This window comes from Solea senegalensis, linkage group LG19 (assembly GCF_019176455.1).
Source record: "Solea senegalensis isolate Sse05_10M linkage group LG19, IFAPA_SoseM_1, whole genome shotgun sequence".
Taxonomy (NCBI): domain Eukaryota; kingdom Metazoa; phylum Chordata; class Actinopteri; order Pleuronectiformes; family Soleidae; genus Solea; species Solea senegalensis.
This window is the reverse complement of record NC_058038.1, coordinates 16,635,699-16,654,062: the sequence shown is the minus strand read 5'-3', so window position 1 is coordinate 16,654,062 and position 18,364 is coordinate 16,635,699. Positions and strand designations below refer to the sequence as shown.

Below are 18,364 nucleotides of genomic sequence, written 5' to 3'. Positions count from 1 at the left end.
TACTTTACGTCGCTAACGTTGTGCTCATTGTTTTGTAGAGCGTACCTCACTTCGTAGAGTGGATCCTGAGAGACTAGGGAAAGAACATCTTGTTTTACCCGTCTGTGTTGTCAGGACATCAGAAGACATTCAGCTCCTGAAAAGCAGCACTGTCTAAGAGACTGACTTATTATAGCTCATTGTGAGCATCAACAGAGTTTTCTTTCTATTATTGTAGTAGTATCAATAAAAATTTTAATTCATATTGGTTGTGGTTTCTTTTTTAGCCATTAGAGTATTATTAGATAAAGTGATTTATTTTGGAGGAAACGGTTGATAAACACTTCAGAATGAGAGCTACTTTGTTTACTGATAATTGCATCATTTTTATTGTGTGAATCTAACTTGTGTAGTATAGTAAGTAATATAACAACAAAATCAGTAACTATTCAGCCTCCTTCCACGAGTCTTTACTGTTTAACTGGTGTACACATGAATGCAGGGTAATAAAACAAAAAATTGCTTTGTTATTCAAAGGAAAATGTTTTAATATAAAATAAACAAGACAAATCTAAAAGAATGTCTAACACAATATTCAAACAAAAACAATTATAAAACATGTACAGGGCTACAGAATCTGATGTGGCACAGCTGGAGGAGTCTGGAAGAGGAGCAGACACTAAATGGTGTGAAGACTTTCTCCAAGACTTGATTCAATCATGCTCCTAAAAGGACAAAGAATACAATTGCACATTAAATATGTTTGTTTTCCAGGAAACAAACCTTTCAGCAAAATATGTCAACCGAGTTAGCCGTAAACATTCTAATTTTGTCTATATAGGCTATGAATAATATTAGATCTTGGTACACACTGAAAATGACTGCAGTATGAAAACATTGTGACTTCTTGAACAAATATGAACATTAAAACATTTACTTACATTATTCTCAAGTGAAAGCATGGTGCTTTACTTTGCTATCAGTTTACTTTTGCTATAGTTTTATTTTGTATGTATAATTGTCTATCAAACGTTACTTTGACAACATTTTTGCTTTAGTGCCGACAACTATATGACATTGTAAACAATGTGAGTAGAGTATTAGCGTCAGTCTTACCTCTCAGTTATGTCTTCGTATTGGAAATGGAGACTGAACCCTCCGCGTTGCAAGTTTTTCCATGTCTTCAGTGCTTAACCTAGCTTAGCCTTCAGGCTTGCACCGCTCTGAAACTCTGACCGGCAAATGATGGGAACTTAATGCTTGTCCTTCCCTTGTTTTTACTGCACATCCCGGTACAATGTAGCACCATAGAAAAACCTGAGTAATTTACAGGTCTGTAATGTATTCGCTGACTGAATGCTGACGGGGGTTTGTGTGTTTACACATCTAGCACTGTCTGCTTCAAAGCTTGAGACAGCGAGACTCTTGCGGGGCAGCGAGCGCAGTGCGTTCTGGGAGTTGTTGTTCATCTACATGAGCGAAAATAAATTCTTTCTGCTTTTCTCGGCCAAGAAGCATCTTACTTCAAATATTATTACTACATAGATGGTGTAGTTTTAATAGACATTCATCTTCCAAAGGTGGACTATCCCTTTAAAAACATTATGAAAATAGCCATAACATTTTGTAGTAAATTATCTAAAGGTGTCACTCACCTTTTTTTGACAGCCTCAGGCTTTTGTATATGGTGGTCCGACCAGGTCTCCGTGAGCAGGAAGCAGGTTGTTCCTTTAAAAAAAAAAAAGTCTGTATTTTAAATGACTACATTAAAAGTTCAGAATTATAAAAGACAAATACCAAAAGGGCCAAAATTAAATAAATACACCATTAAATAATGAATTAAATGTGCCATTAATGACACATTTAATTATTTCATGGTCTGTGTTGCAGTGGATCATTAATTTATTTTATCTATCAAACTCGCCCATCAAAGTCAGTGGGCGGGGCTAACGCTGATTGAGTCCGATTCATTGCTTTGGTCTGAAGTGGTATGGCTGCCATGTATCACGACATAGCAGTATAGAAAATAAACCTGAAATAAATATTTTTCTGAGTCCCCATATCTTAATACAAACCACATTTTTGAATTCTAAATGACAGGACAGGCCGCGGTAACGCTGCTCTCCTTCGAACACTAAGCACCGAGCGTCCACTGAGGCAAAGCTGATCACTTCCGATACCGTCGCTGCCACACTCTATAAAATACATCATATCTTAATACACAAACCACATTTTTGAATGCTAAATGACTAATTATTAGCCTCAAATGATCTTAAAACTGCTCAGAAAAATATTTATTTCAGGTTTATATTTCTTTTCTCTGCTGCTATGTTGCAATACATGGAAGCCATACCACTTCAGACCAAAGCAATACCCACTGACTTTAACAGATGAAATAAATTAATGATCCACTGCAACACAGACCATGAAATAATTAAGTGTCATTAATTAATTAAATACATGTAATTAATGACACATTTAAATATTTAATGACACATTTAACTATTTAATGACACATTTAACCATTTAATTATGTATTTATTTATTATTATTTTGGCCCTTTCTGTTCTCCATAGTATAACCCTGAATCTGTTTTTAAACATTTAACAAAAATATCCTAAAAAAGTCTTTCCAGTGAAAAACTCAAAAGGTAATGATCATAGTAGTAGAGTAGTGAGTTAATCTAGCACAGCGGCCATTTTAACTTGTGTTTAGTCTTGTTTTGTCCATTTTGATAATGGATTGGATTCAGTTTTTTTTTTGTCATCATTAAGATAACTTGACAAAAGTTACTCACCATTCTGGACAGGCCACCAATCTGGACCCGGTCGAACACGCCATCCTGGAGCGCCTTGCTGCTTTTGCTTTTTATACAGGAGTTGATGCACGTGGCCACCTTTTCGGCGTCTGACGTCACACCGCGGTAGTTTTCTTTTCTTTTTTTCCCTCTTCTTTTTTTTTTAAATATCCCTCCTTCTTTTTGAGGTTTTACGGCGGTTGGTGCGTTACCGCCACAAGTTCCCTTCTCCCGGAACAGTTTCAGTAGTTAAGCAGCAACACTTTTTTCCGCGTCTTTTTTTTTTTTTCGTTCCACGGCTTGTGCAGCTTCTCTTCAAAGTAACATCACGGAGCTGTTGTTTGGAGGAAGATTGAATAAGAAGAGGAGGAGGAAGCAATCAGCGGTCATCAGCTGATTGAAAAACACACCTGCTCGTCTTCACGCAGGTGTGTTGTGTCACCAATCAGTCTCCGCTATGCTTCTTCTTCGTCTTCTTTTCTGAGCTTTTATTGTGGTTGGTCAACAGCGATTTCGTGCATTACCGCCACCATCTGGTATGGAGTGTGGACGAAACGTTGATCTAACTGAACTATTACTTAAAAGTAAAAATAATAAAATAAATAATAATTATACATATGTATATATATACATACACCTATTCATACACACACACACATCCTAGTACTAGTTACTATAGTTATTATTTTAACCTTCATTTCCTGGTTTAATTTACAAAATAAACCAGCACTAGGCACTGATGAATTAACTGGTCTATTTTCACCTGTAGTATTGTGTGGGAGGTACATGAGACAGCACAATTACAAGTCTGCCGCATTAAAAACAGGGAAGTATGATGTTATAACAGTGCGTGTCATTCTGTCATCATGTGTCAGTCACGTCAGTCAGGTTTCCCTTTGGCAGAGCTGCTGACTAACCTGCTTCTCCTGAGGGCAGTGACTGAGTCTCTCTACACACCAAACTCTCAGCATTGTTGCTTTTTGACTTAATTGTGGTGAAACTGAAAAGTGAGTCACAGTCTTAATGATGAGTCACTTTTCTGTTTTCAGTGATGAGTCCTCGTTAGGAAACTTACAATCACAAGGACAGGTTTTTACTCAGGTCAACTGGTGTTTTAACGACAGTATTGTTTTAATCCGGGAATTTCAAGCTTCAAAGCTCTAGTCAATTATTGATTAAAAGCGCCATCTAGTGGTCAAGGACTGGGTTGTGTGTGTGTGTGTCGGTTGGTTGTTGATGGCGGAAGGTGGCGTGAGCTCAGATGCGCAAAAAAAAAGGACCTGTGCGCTGCGGTTTTTTTCCCCCCCAAGTCAAGTGGAGCCCATACACACACGCACACACACACACACTGCCGCATTCAGTTTCACTCAGGTCCGTGGAGCTTAATGAGACGAGGAAGACCTGATTCCACAGCACTAACCCACGCTGGAGACATGAGTGGTAAGACGACAATTTTCTCTTTTATCAATCCTTCATTATACAAACGTCTGTCATATATCGTCGTGCCCCGGATTCGCTGTATGTTATCAAAGTGAAGTTTACTCTGTTCACTTGTACTAGTAATAGTAGAGATTTCTTCCAAAGAAGCAACATAATTTAGTTCAGCAGTAAGTTAAAATGAAATGTAAGTATTAAATACTGTATAAATTACACACGTGTACATCTTTAAAGGTACTACTGTAGGCACACTGAGTATACAATATTGTGCATTAACTTATGAGTCTAAGGTATGACTTGACAAACCAGCCACACATATTATACACACTGAATACATTTGTCCTCAGACATAAGTGTAGGTATGTAATATGATGAAACATAATAATATTATAAATTACATGTATATTCTCAAAACAACTGGTACAAACTGTATATGTTCAGTCATCCCAAATACAAAGTGTCTCTATTTTAACACAGCCTCAGAGATAAAGATGTGATACACACCACACGTTGTATATCTGTGAGAAATTACTATAAATTATGCTGTATTTTCAAACCAGTTTTGTCTGTATATCTAATCCTGTGATGATCACATCAGAAAGGTTATCTTGTTGCACTAAATCTAAATGTGTCTAAAGCTTAACACCACATGCAGTAATTATAGCCTCTCAATGGAAAGTGGGTGTTGTGGTGTAGATGAGCACTTTACGTTTTGTTTCAAACACACATTTTAAATGATCCATGATAAGACGGTATTCCAATTTACATGTGTCTTCTATTGTAAATGTAAGGGGGAGTTAAGTGGCAATCACATCAGTGCGATGTCTCAATAATGACAGAGATTCCAGAGCATCCGGACCTGCCTGAACCTGCCTGTTGGCTGAGACGTCTTCGATCAGCTGCACAGAGCAGCAGCACACAGAGATGTGAGATCTCTGTAAATACAACAAAACAAACACTGGTAGTAAATACTAAAAAAAAGAGCTATATATATGTGTGTGTGTATATATATATAGTGTAAAAAATTTCAATAAATCATGTGAGTGAGTGAGACGATTGTTAGACCATTAAAATTGTGAGATCAGCACACAGCTGCAGAGAATTGATGTTGTTTATGTGCTCAGGTATTTTCTCATTGCATTGTGATATCGGGTCAAACTTTTCCGTCTCATGCATCGTCCACTGTGGCGCCATCAGTTGTGTGCTTGGTATCTGGATTTGCTATAAGTGCCAGTGGTTCACTTTCCCTGTGTCTCCTCTGGTGTGAGTGAGTGGGGCTGAGAAAGCCTTTGTCTGTGGTCCTCTGCTGTGTTTTTAGGTGCCCCACATGAGTCATGGCAGTATTTTCATTCCATTGCTGTGAGGCACCAACCCACTTGTTTATGACCCTCATAACACCAGACCTTTGCTCCACAACAATTGAGGTCTAAAACCACTGCTGCCTTCATATGAACTCACGCTTAGGTGTTAGTCCATGTTCCTGTTCATTCATACAAACACTTATTCACTTTGTTGGTGTTTGTTTGCCGTATTGTATTACTTTATTCTGTAATTTGTGCTAATATGTTTGAGTGCACAAACTTTATTTTTGCTGTCCATTGTTTCACCTGACCGACAGGTAGAACTTCTTGTGTGTTTTCCTGTTTTTTGTGGCCACTCCTGTATTTAAAGCCGAGTTTCTCTTCCTTTTCTCCTGTAATGTGGCTGGGAAGAGGTACATGACCTTTTTTGTCCATCCCTTGTGTTTTATGTTGTAGCTTGCTTATTTATATATTTTCATGTCAAGTGTTGACTTATTTTTATGATTCAATTTGTTTTTGAAATTGTTTTCGGTTGTGGTCTGGCCTTGGCTTCTTTTACTCCACACATTTACACAGTGTGTGACCCCACTGGTTACATGACATCAGTCTATTTTTATTCTACTTATTTTTAAACCCAATCCTATTTTTTAATGTAAATATTCCTTAAACCTTTTAATGACTTAAACCATTTTATTTTTATTGACACCTTTAAATTCTCATCTGTCATTTGAATTTCAATTCATCATTTCCTTTGGGCAAGTAGTTAATAGAAGTTGCTTATGTTTAGTTCTGGTTACTAATGTGTCTGGTGTTAAAATGTGGATGGACTGTAGTTATTTACAAAGCCATAGATGTTGCTGTGCTAAAATATTCCATTTTATGGTGGCTGACAGTTGACAGACACAGATAAGTGTAGTCAGACTTAAGTAAATTGAAATGAAAGGCATCCATGAGAGAAAATATTTACGACCCTGATACAATTAAATCTGCTTTTCATTAATTCATTCATCATGTACCACTTCATCCTCCACATGAGGGTCACGGGGCTTCTGGTTAAATCTGGTTTTATTGTGTTTAAATGTGAATGAAATATGACCTACAGTAACAAACACCATCCATCCATCCATTTTCTACCGCTCTATCCTCCAACATTAGGGTCACAGGGCGCTCTAAACAATCCCAGCTGACATGGGCCATAGGTGGGGTACACTCTGGACAAGTCGCCAGTCCATCACAGGGCTCACATTCACTCCCTATGCATGTATTTGGACATGTGAGAGGGAACCCCACACTGCGAGAACATACAAACTCTACACAGTTGGTGTCAAACCAGGATTTGAACTGGCAAATTCTTCTTGCTGTGCTAGCCACTACTCTGTCGTATGCTCCCCAAACCTTCTCCATGACATCTCATCATTTTTATTCTTGCAGGAGTCACAGATTGGGTGGATGATGGCGACCTGGCTCCAGAGGATGCGCGGTCTTCGGCCGTCTGGACAGAGGAGCGCTGCGAGGAGCTGTGGGATCGTGTGGAAGGAGTGCGACACAAGCTCACGCGCATCCTACACCCGGCCAAACTCACACCATACCTGCGGCAGTGCAAGGTCATCGACGAACAGGATGAAGACGAGGTGCTCAACTCCACACAGTACCCGCTGCGCATCAGCAAGGCTGGTGAGAGGATGAAGAATTGGCTTATATTTGCAGGACACAGACATAATACACATATTTTTAGATTCCCGATGACTCTCCTTGAGCACCATTAACTCAAACAATCAACATTCATTCATAAAGCTTACAAGTAAGTAAATAAATAAAGTTAGATGGAGAAATGTCTGTTACATTCAAACCATGGTCAGATAAAACAACGTTGCTACTGCAAACAGGTTTGAGTAGGACTGAAAACACAAAGAAGTGTCCACAAGGTATCAGAATTTAATTTAACTGCTCACAAAACCAGTTTTGTTTGATGGGAAAAACACTTTCTGTACCGACTGTATACACACAGACACTCCTTCAGTCAGGTCTGATAGTATTGCTTGACAAAGGACACAGTGTACAAATAATGCTACATTGTGTCTGTTCACAAAGACCAAGATAAATCACCAACAGTTGCACTCTGCAGCTTTAAATAGTCAGACTTTATCAAGTGAATGTGATTTCTCTTTTCTCTTCTACTCTACAGGTTTGTTTTCTGTCATTTTGTCCTTTTTGAGCCGAGAAGTGACGTGTGATTTTTTTTTTACTGACTGAAAACTACTGTGTAATCTTACAATATGCTCTGTGTGCTGCTTTTGTGAAAACCCTCACACGGGAAAAATCATGCGTGAATGTTGTCAGAGAGATACATGTGGAAAAGATAAATGATGCAGCCAGGAACCGAGGAGAGGGCAAGATGAAAGACATTGCTAAGTAAAGGGGAGTGTAAAGGCGGAGGGAGAGAGAAGAGTCAGATGAAGGAGAGATGTTGCGAGTAAAGGCAGCGTAAAGAAAAACACCTGGTTCGGTTCATATTGTAATTGTCTCGTTGCCAATGACTCTGCTCACAGACGGCCATTTATATCAGGTTCATTCCTCAAATAGCGACATAAATAAATACAGCATCAAATGACACAGAGACACAAAAAGAGGAAGCCTTTTTGTGGTTCCACTCTTTGACTTGTGGTAGTTTACAGTAACAAGATACAGATATGAGCGTATGTCAGGTTATTGCCTCGTTTGACGGTAGTCTCCCTCTGGACGGAGGTTCAGGCTTCCCAGAGTCAAAACAGACACCGAACACTTTTCCTTTGTTCTCTCTGACATAGTTTTTACAGTTCTTACTGTTTTCTGTATGAACTTAATATATGATTGGGGTTGTTTTAAGCAGGGGCAATGGTAGCTCAGTGGTAGAGGGAGTCGTCTTTCAACTCGAAGGTTGTGGGAGTGATTCCTGGCACCACTAATCTATATGCCAATGTGTCCTTGAGCAAGACACTTAACCCCGCGTCACTCAGGGAGCATCATTACTATTTATCTGAGTGCGTTTTTACTTTGTTTTTGTTGAACAGGCCGTCTGCTGGACATTCTTCGTGGTCAGGGCCAGCGAGGTCTTCAGGCCTTCATGGAATCACTGGAGTTTTACCACCCAGAGCAGTACACACAGCTGACCGGAGAGCAGCCCACACATCGATGCTCCCTCATCCTGGGTAAGAAGAGAGTTGGGAGGACAGCAAAGACATGATGACAACCCTAGACATTCAAATATGCATTTCTAAGGCTGCCTACAGGTTTAGCCAAAAAGAAAATGATATGCCAGACACAATATATGCTATGATGATGATGATGATGAGATATATATATACATATATATACATATATGTATATATATATATATATATATATATATATATATATGTGTATATATATACATATATATGTATATATATATATGTATATATATATGTATATATATATATATGTATATATATATATATATATATATAGTATGATCTTCCTATTGAAAAAATCCTACAATATCGCTCATGCCTGCAGTGGAATCTTATGAATGGTTCTTTACTGGCTCATAGTACACACAAGCACACATGAATAGAGAATGTTCACTTTTATATTTAAACATTACATACTGGACAAACAGACCGGAGATACAGGCACTGAAGAAGTACCTGACTGGATCAGTGATGTCTTTAAAAATGAGCACACTCATCTTGAGAAAGTTATTATTATGCTCAAGGGGAAATTAGTAAGTGAGTGTCGTGCGTCGTGTCTGTTTGCTTGTGGCGCCTGCATGTGAGAAAACAGACGTTACACACAGTTTTCCAATGGACCCAAAGTGACAAGTGCATGCAATTGAGACATATAGTCAACATTAAAGTTTGTTATTTTACCATCTCCTGTCTCCCTTCACAGATGAAGAAGGTCCAGAGGGTTTGACCCAGTTTCTGCTTCTGGAGGTACGCAAACTGAGGGAGCAGCTGCGGAGCAGCCGCATGTGTGAGCGGCGCATGTCTCAGCGATGCCGGATGGCAGAGGAGGAGCGCAGCCGCGCTGAACGTAAAGCTCAGGAGTTACGTCATGATAGACTGCAGCTTGAGAGGTTTGTGCAAAATCCTGCTTTTTTTGCAGTCAGTTTTGCAGTTTTTGAACAAATATGTATGTGTTGCACAAAAAAAAAAACAACCTTCCATGAGAAATGTGGTCATTGGATTATTTACCATTTCAAGGCTGCGTCAGGACTGGGAGTCGGCCAGTCGTGAGCTGGGAAAGCTGAAGGACAGACACCTGGAGCAGGCTGTGAAATATTCCAGGTCCTTAGAGGAGCAAGGCAAGGCCTCCACCCGGGAGAGAGAACTGCTGAGGCAGGTAGGTTGGTTTAGAGCAACATAGATGCACCATATGTCATTTATTCTGCTGGATGTTTCAGAACAATAACAGAAGACATATGAGCATCTTGGGATCATTATCATGGGATTTTTTTGTTGTTGTCCTGTCTTTTTGAGAAGAGTTTCTGCAGCAGGCAAACGGCGATGAGTCGTTGTGATCTATCAGAGACAAATGATGCAATCAAATTTAAAACTACTGTTTGGATGAAGGGACACATAGAAACGGAAATTGTGCATTTGAAGTGGGTGAATTAGATCATCTCTATGTGTGTATAATGATTTGAGCAGGTGTTGTGCAATATTTCTCCGAAGCAGTCAGAGACCACTAAGTGTTGAGAGGGAAGTGAGTCGTGAACTTTCTTCCCACACATGTCAAGTCTAAAAGCTGCTGCGCATACTCTACAGAAATGTGTAAAATGTGTGGATGTGTAAAATTGCTGGCACCAGGTACGTAATAGGAATAGAAATCAGCCAGAGATGCAGTTTGCTGCATAACTCATTTCATGTGCACACACAGACAGGCAGAGATGTGTTCATCACAGACTGACAGTATGAATAAAGGAACACTGGTCAAAGCAGGTGAAGTGAAACTGTTAGCACACATGCATCTGCAACCCCATAACTCAAACAAGCAGTTCATAGCAACTGTGGCGATGATATCAGCCTCCGATTTACTTGTGTGTGTGCTGTAACAACATGTCCACCATACCACTGAGGTATGAACTGCTTTGTTGTGAAAACCTAGAAATATTTGTGGTTCATTTTCGATGGTGATGTTCATAACCAGCTGCATTATCTATGACTTCCCTTGCTAATAAAGCCCCCATTGGCTTTGTTGTTTTACTAAGGTTTTATTCACCATCCATATTTGAGATACAGCCAGGAAATACAGCAAAAGCCAGTATTTAATATGACCTATTTTGGCATTCTTATATTCCTGGGTCTGTCCAGGTGTTACCTGCCTCTATGTTACTCAGGTTTGAACTCTGTAGTCAGTCACTCGCAGCTGTTATTTCCCCCAAATATGAATTTGCTGCATCATCAGCCATTCCAAATCAGGTGCTTTCCAGATGGAATGGCAGATTGGTTTTATTTCAGGTTGAAGGCAACATCTTGAGTTTTGTTTGACCTTTGAAATGCATAAAAGTTATACAGTATCTGTCAGATTTTGTGATCTTTGACATTTGGAATTTGGTTTGATTATAAGTTGGTCTTGTATATTAGTAAAGTAAACATGTGTATGTAATGATCAAGCATAATACATCATATTTTGTTTTCTCTGGAATAAAAGAAGAACAGGAAGACATTTGATACCATGTTAGTGTCCCACTGTGATGTCTTTGTGGCTGCTTTACTCTCATCCAGGTGGAGGAGCTAAAGTCCAGGATGATGGAGGCAGAGAAACAAACTGTTGATGTTCTCGAGAACACTACGCCAGTCAAAAGAAACAGTTTGTTCTCTCATGAAGTGAATGGCTCTCCATCGGCTTTACCAGAGAAGCCACTGCACCAGCCCGAGCCCGAGATGAAGGAATCAGTTCCTGCCCCTGGAGTCATTGTATGTTTTTAATTCTTCAATTTGTATCACCTTAGAGCAGAGGCCCCAAACTTGCAGCACACGGACCATATGTGGCTCGTAATTGATTTCTTTCATTTGAGTTTGAGACCCCTGCCCTAGAGCATATTTGTCTCTTTGTGGGTCAAATCAGATGCAGTAGTCTCTCCTTGTTTTTTTTTGTTTTTTACGGTCTATTATAGGCTTTGATGGATATCCTGCAGCAGGACCGCAGGGAGGCTTCAGAGCAGAGACAGGAGCTCTGTGACATCATCGCCGGACTGCAGGGAGAGCTCCAGAGCTCTGAGGAGCACAGGGACAAGGTGCATAAACAAACCTAAACATTATACAGCCACATCTTCAGGTATTATGTGTACCTAATAAAGTGCTAAAGTAATAAAGTGCTGCTGTTTGTGAACCTGGTGATTCTCCTTCGACCTCTGGCATCAACAAAACTCTCTGGCCCAGAGAAGCGCCTCCTCTGCCCCTCATGTGGAGGATAAAGCAGTAGCAGATGGATGAGTGAATGTTTCCTTAAGCTCTGACGACATTGACGATGAATTATGTTTGTAGCTGGAGTCGCAGAGCAAGCAGATGCAGCTGAAGTTAAGGACTCTCCACCTGGACTGGGAGACGGAGCAGAAGAGGAGCATGTCCTATTTCAACCAGATCATGGAACTGGAAAAGGAGAGAGACCAGGTCGGTCAGTGTGAAAGCAGGGTCAGACTCGAACCAGGACTCACATGTGTAGTTAGCATTAATAGTTTTTTGCTAAATTCCTTGCTCTGTCTTTCTATCGCCTAGGCTTTGCGTAGTCGAGACAGTCTGCAGCTGGAGTACACAGACTGTCTGCTGGATAAGAACCGTCTCCGTAAACGCATTGCAGAGCTGCAGGCCTACCTGGAGCAGCAGCAGAGAGAGCTGGAGAGAGAGAGGGAGAGGAATCAGGAGCAAAGGGAGCAGAACAACCATTGTCTGCACTGTGTGAGCTGACATTCAAGTGTGGCAATTTAGGAACGCAGAACTATCTTTCTCCAAGAAATGTCTTACATCTTTGTGTCTGCTTCCCAGTCGCACCTGTCTCTGTGCAGTGAGGACCAGTGCTATGGCCCCTGCTGTTCGCTTGACCTGGACCTGAGCCCCAAAGTCAATAGCACCCGCCAACTGTTGAGAAAGGTCAGGGCTGGCTTTCATCTCCATGGTTACCACAAGTAACAAGAACAACAACAAAATGCAAAGAAAGTGCAGGTTTTCCTGTGTAAACATTTACAAAATATAGAGAGTAAGAAAATAAAGGATAAATATATTAAAAAGACGACAAAATCCTGAACCAGCTGAGAAAGACAGGTGCACATGGGGATGCGCTGGATAAATGGATGAAAGAAGTATTAAGTGATTAATAGAGATGTAAACAATCTGCGTAAACAGCAGACGCTCAAACAATGTGTGTCCAGGGTGAGATGGGTCCCCGTAGGATCCTTTTAATGTTCCTGAGGCGGTAACTTTTAAATATGACAAATAAAAAAATTAACAAACAAATTAAGCAATGTCAGTTAGATTCAAACCAATGTCAAATGAGTTCTGTCAGTGCTGATAAAGCCTATCAGCTCCACACGATCCCATGTTGTTTTATGTATTAAGAAGCAGATAATATTACATCATCTCTGTCCACAGAGACCAAAATTCACTAATGTATTGCAGCTTTAAGTCAAAAACAAGGTTTCTCAGTGTAGGAATAAGGAGCTACTGTTAATCATAGGAGTAGCTGCTGTTTATGTAGTATATTTACGTCTTTGTTTACCGTAAGGGATCATTTTCATGGGACACAGCTGTTTTCTGTTGTTATTATGCTATGGAATGTTGCTTTAGGACTGCAAAGACGTTCTCCTCAGCTGGAGTCGGGTTTCACTACGGTTTTGGAGATTATAAGATGTTGTAATACATTGCTATGCAACTCTCACCGAGTTAGTACCTGCACACGACCTACTTTTCACCACCTGTTAAGTCATACTGTATTAACGCCGATCTTTTTTGTGCCACAGGTGCCATCTAGAGGACAAAACCATGAAAACTCCGAGGGTAAGTTATGTCCACTGACAGATACAAGATGATTTTGCACTGGAAAGTTAATTCTATTCTTTTTGCCACCCTACAGATTCTAATTCAGAGGAGAATCTCCTGCCATCAGTGAGTAATATAGTTCTGTTCATTGAGAAAGAAAGAAAGAAAGAAAGGGTCATAATCAGTCTTCATTTACTGCTCCTTCCCTCAGACGGAAGACAATGAAAAAGAAATAAATCGACTCTCCACATTTCCCTTCCCTCCTTGTATGAACTCCATCAATCGACGGGTCAACACAGAGTGAGTGTTTTAGCCCCACGCAGCCTCTTGTGACCAACGTCTTCACCCACTTTTTCATTTCATTTGATTAATATATTTTGTTTCTGCTCTGCCAAGGTTTGACTTGGACTCCTGGGGCAGCGATGAGAACGATAATGTGACAGGTACGTTTGTTTTTCACACACTTTGTCTTCTCTTCTCTGCTAGTAGGAAATCATGATCATTGATTCTTTGCACATATTTAAGTGAATTAGTATTCTTGCGGTAGTTTGGGAATTGAACAAATTTGATGATTTTCCTTTCTTTTTCAAATGTTTCAAAATTCCTTTTGTTTTTATGTACCATATTTGCTGTAATTTATGAGGCTCTGTGGTGTTTGTAGGTGTGCAGACTGAGCCGTCATTGTGGGACTCCTGGAACTCCCTACACTCTCATCTTTTCCCCCCTGACCTGGTCAACCTGCCCTCAGTCTCTTCACACCAGCCCAGTCCAAGCTCTCTCAGGTGCAGCCACTGACACCACTCTGTTTAATACATAATGTTACATAATGTAAAGTTTTCTTGGTCAAACTTGTCTATACTACCCATAAGTATGTTTGTATATGTGTATAACAGCCTTAAGATATTCGATGTTTGGTTGTTGTAACCTTAGATGGAGCTTTTAATGTGTTTTTAAGGCAAGGGCTTTGCTTTATTTTGCATTTGCAAGTGGAATATTATGATACAAAGGAGGATTTATAGCATCCTTTCTGGTATGTAAAGGTCACAGTAGATCCATGACTCATTTGGGAAAGGAAGCGGTGAACAGAGGAGTGATCTGTTTGTTTGGAATGTCAAAATGTCCCTTTTTTTTTTTTTTGAAAAATGATGGAGCTCAATGACTTTCAGTTCTAAACTGATAGATAAACTGGTAGATTTAATTTATGTGTCTCATTACTATCTTGTTATCTTACAGAATACTTCCCCGGTCCCCATCCGCAAGTCCCCCCACCTCACCCAAGCATGGAAGAGTCAGTCTAGCTGACGATATCACGATAGTTGGAGGAAACCGTACAGGAATCTTTGTGAGCCATGTGAAATCTGGTTCTCTGGCTGAACAGTGTGGACTGAAAGAGGGCAGTGAGCTACTGGAGGTGTGTACCTTTGTCACGAATAAGCCAAGACATGCAGCAGGTGAACGTATTGTGGTATAATGCTGAGTTGTCTTTCACGGTTGACCAGCTGGAGCGGGTTCTGTTTGGTGGGGGCAGTGTCCTGCTGAGCCAGTGTACTGCAGAGGTAGCTCACTTCTCTCTGCAATGGTGGACAGAGCCGCAAACGCTCAAACACAGGAGCAACCCAGAGGGTGAGTCCTCTCTCTTGGACCAGGGGTGTCAAACTCATTTATGCTCAGGGGCCACAGACCGCACAATTTGATCTCAAGTGGGCTGGACCAGTAAAATAATAGCATAATAACCTATAAACAACATTTAATGAAACATCTTTTTACAAACATATTATGCAAGTTTACCATTTGCACATGTGCATTACAACAACAGGTATCTGTTGGACCCACAGGTCGATTTTTGACACACATAGTAACTGTCTCCTTTTCTGCCTTCTGACATCAGCGTACTCCAAGCTGTGCAGTGAGCTTGTGTCACCTCCGTGCATGGGCGCTGACTCTTTCTATGTGCGTGTCAATCTTAACATGGAGCCACGCGGTGACCCGCCGTCTCTGAGTGTGTCCTGCGATGACATTATCCATGTTACAGACACGAGGTACAATGGGAAATACCATTGGCGCTGTTCACTTGTGGACCCGCACACAGCCAAGCCCCTGCAGGCAGGAAACATGCCCAACTATAACAGGTATGTCAACAACCCCATTCAGACCTGGTATTAATGTCCATCCTGAGTCTGCGCTGCCATGTGGATGGTGATAAGTACAGGTTTGCACACTCCCAGTGTGTGCATGTGTCCTCAGATCCTGTTTAGAAAAAAAACAAACATTCAGAGGTAGTTTGAAGACGCATGTGTTTGCAATGTGCAATCCTCAGGACAGATTAAAGGCTCCCTCCTCAACTCCTCTGACCCACTGCAGTTTCACTGTAAACTAAAAGTTGTCATGCTTTTCATGCCCCATACATGATTTTATGTATAACACATTGTCCCATTATTTTATTTTGCAGCAAGTTTAGCAGCACTTTGATTCACTAAGCTCCCCCCAGCTCTTTTTTTTTTGTCTCTCTTCCTGTCATTCACATACTTAATGCATTCCCTATCCCCTTACCCTAACCTTGACCAGCATAATTAAGTGCCTAACCTTAACCTAACTCTAATCCTAAAAGCCAGTCTGAACCCTGAAAAAGCCACTTTAAGGGGTGACAGAACATGAGGACCAGCCAAAATGTCCCTCCTTTCCCCAAATGTCCTACAGCTGTACAGAATTAGGAGTTTAAATAACCTGGATTACACTATTTTCCATTTTAGGGCACAGCAGCTGCTACTTGTAAGGCTAAGAAAAATGGCGCTGGAGCAAAATGATTTCAAAAAGAAGGTGGTAAGTATACTCATATTGACATTTCATCAGCATCATGCCCAAGTGTTCCGTGTTTGGACAGAGCTGGTAAATGCAGTTTTCCCTGCATGTGCTTTAGTTCTTGAGAAAAGCACCGGGGCGTGTGCGGTTGGTCAAAGCAGTGGACCCCAACTGCCGAGGGATTGGCTCCACTCAGCAAGTCTTCTATACACTCAGTAAACGTAAGATTCAGCTAGTTCTCCTGAAATACAACACCAAATCTAAGTTGAACCCTTTTATTTCGAACAAACAATGTGTGCACATGTGTACCTTCCCTCTCAGGTCATGAGGAGCACCTGATCCCGTACAGCTTAGTGCAGCCAGTGCAGGTTCAGCCTAAGCGGCCAGTCATCTTCTCCCCCTCGCTTCTCTCCCGTGGTCTCATAGAGAGGCTACTGCAGCCTGCAGAGTCTGGCTTGAGCTTCAACACCTGTGCACCAGGTATGCACACACTTATTTACACACACAAAGCTCAAAAAACACTGGGAACCTCACAGTTCATGATTCAGTTGACCATCACATGATGCGCTACATTCTGCTCCTTCCTGTGTGTCCTGCAGAGCCTGTTCAGGCTTCAGAGAGACGGGACAAGAGCGTGTTCTTATTGGAATCCTGCAGTCCAGAGCAAAGTCTGGGCATTCGGCTGAAGTCAATTCAGGATGTCATCAGCCAGGTAATGAATAATCACATCTGTGTCATGTTTTTTCCTGTAAACGCTCATTGAATTTCTTGATAAACAATTAGTTACACTTTTTTTATGACTTAATCCCACCCTGTTTTGATCAGTTATTGCATTCATCTCCACAAATAAATGTTATTTACTATACATTATCCAAAAGATAATTAGATTTGTCTCTTTCTTAGGACAAGCACTGTCTGCTGGAGCTAGGACTAACCTGTGTTGAGGGCTTAATAAGACAGGGGATTTACCCTATTGTCATTCATATCCGTCCTAAGAACAAAAAACACAAGAAGCTGAGGTACGTGCTCATTTGGTGGTCAAACAAGTAGAATACATTCTAAACTATACAAAGAATAGAAGTACACAGCAGATCATAGCTTCATATTTGTATAATGATATTTCTTCAAGTTTGTCCAGGTTCATCATACACTTCACATTTACACTGTGTGTGAAATGAATACTTCTTTTCCACAATATGTGTAATAGGAAGTTTTTTCCTCGGTGTGGGGACGACAACGTCATGGAAGTGTGCCAGGCCGAGGAGTTGCAGCTGGAGACTCTGCCCCTTCTCTACTACACACTGGAGCCCAACACCTGGAGCTGTACTGATGAACTGCTGGCAGCCATACGCAGTGCCATCTATAGTCAGCAGAGGGCAGTAGCATGGGTTGAACTGGATAGGTTGCAATAGAGGAGTGGGGAATAAAAACTGTGCATTCAAAGTGCAAACTAGATGATTTGGGCTTTGAATAAATAATCAGTCAAGTATCTGCAGAGGATTAACTTCTGTAGATTAACATATTTTTAAGTGAGATCAGCTATGGACTGACACAGGATCTGAAAGATTATGCAGAATTTTCATTTATGTAGCCAAGCTGGACTGGCTACAATGGTCAAATGGTGAACAGCATAAAATATAAACAGCTTTCTGTAGTGAGTTGATTTTAATCAGTGTTTTTCACATCTAGGCAGTTTAATATCTTTATACACAGTCTGTGCTTAGTACATATGAAGTACTTACATATAGTCGACATGCACTTTCAAAATTCATACTTAAAGATTCATACTAGGTGCCTTTTATTAAGGTATTGTGTCACTGGAGAAGATATATTTGACAGGACAGTATCTAAGACATTAAACAATAATATAGATACTATTACATTTATATCAGGCTGCTGAAACTGTTGAAACATGAACACATTTTTCATAATATTAAAAAAATTGTTGATGTTTCGTGGCATTTTTGTATGACTGAAGGTCAGCTAGTGTTGCATTTCTTATCTTTTACCCTACATTGTACAAGAAAGGCTTAAGTTCACTATGACCAAATGAT

General features: G+C 40.5%; 1 protein-coding gene across 1 annotated transcript; it reads left to right on the top strand.

Annotated features, from left to right (window-relative positions):
• Nucleotides 1-4,045: 4,045 nt before the first annotated feature.
• zmp:0000000896 (caspase recruitment domain-containing protein 10) lies at nt 4,046-18,261 on the top strand. Its single transcript, XM_044050912.1, has 24 exons — nt 4,046-4,216; nt 6,946-7,188; nt 8,565-8,702; nt 9,424-9,610; nt 9,738-9,876; nt 11,262-11,453; nt 11,654-11,773; nt 12,024-12,149; nt 12,255-12,434; nt 12,522-12,626; nt 13,493-13,529; nt 13,606-13,637; nt 13,723-13,811; nt 13,908-13,954; nt 14,173-14,293; nt 14,745-14,922; nt 15,011-15,134; nt 15,400-15,640; nt 16,262-16,331; nt 16,429-16,531; nt 16,632-16,790; nt 16,910-17,022; nt 17,214-17,329; nt 17,518-18,261. The coding sequence occupies exons 1-24, from the start codon at nt 4,162-4,164 to the stop codon at nt 17,720-17,722; spliced, it is 3,120 nt and encodes a 1,039-aa protein (XP_043906847.1). The 5' UTR covers nt 4,046-4,161; the 3' UTR covers nt 17,723-18,261.
• Nucleotides 18,262-18,364: the final 103 nt, after the last annotated feature.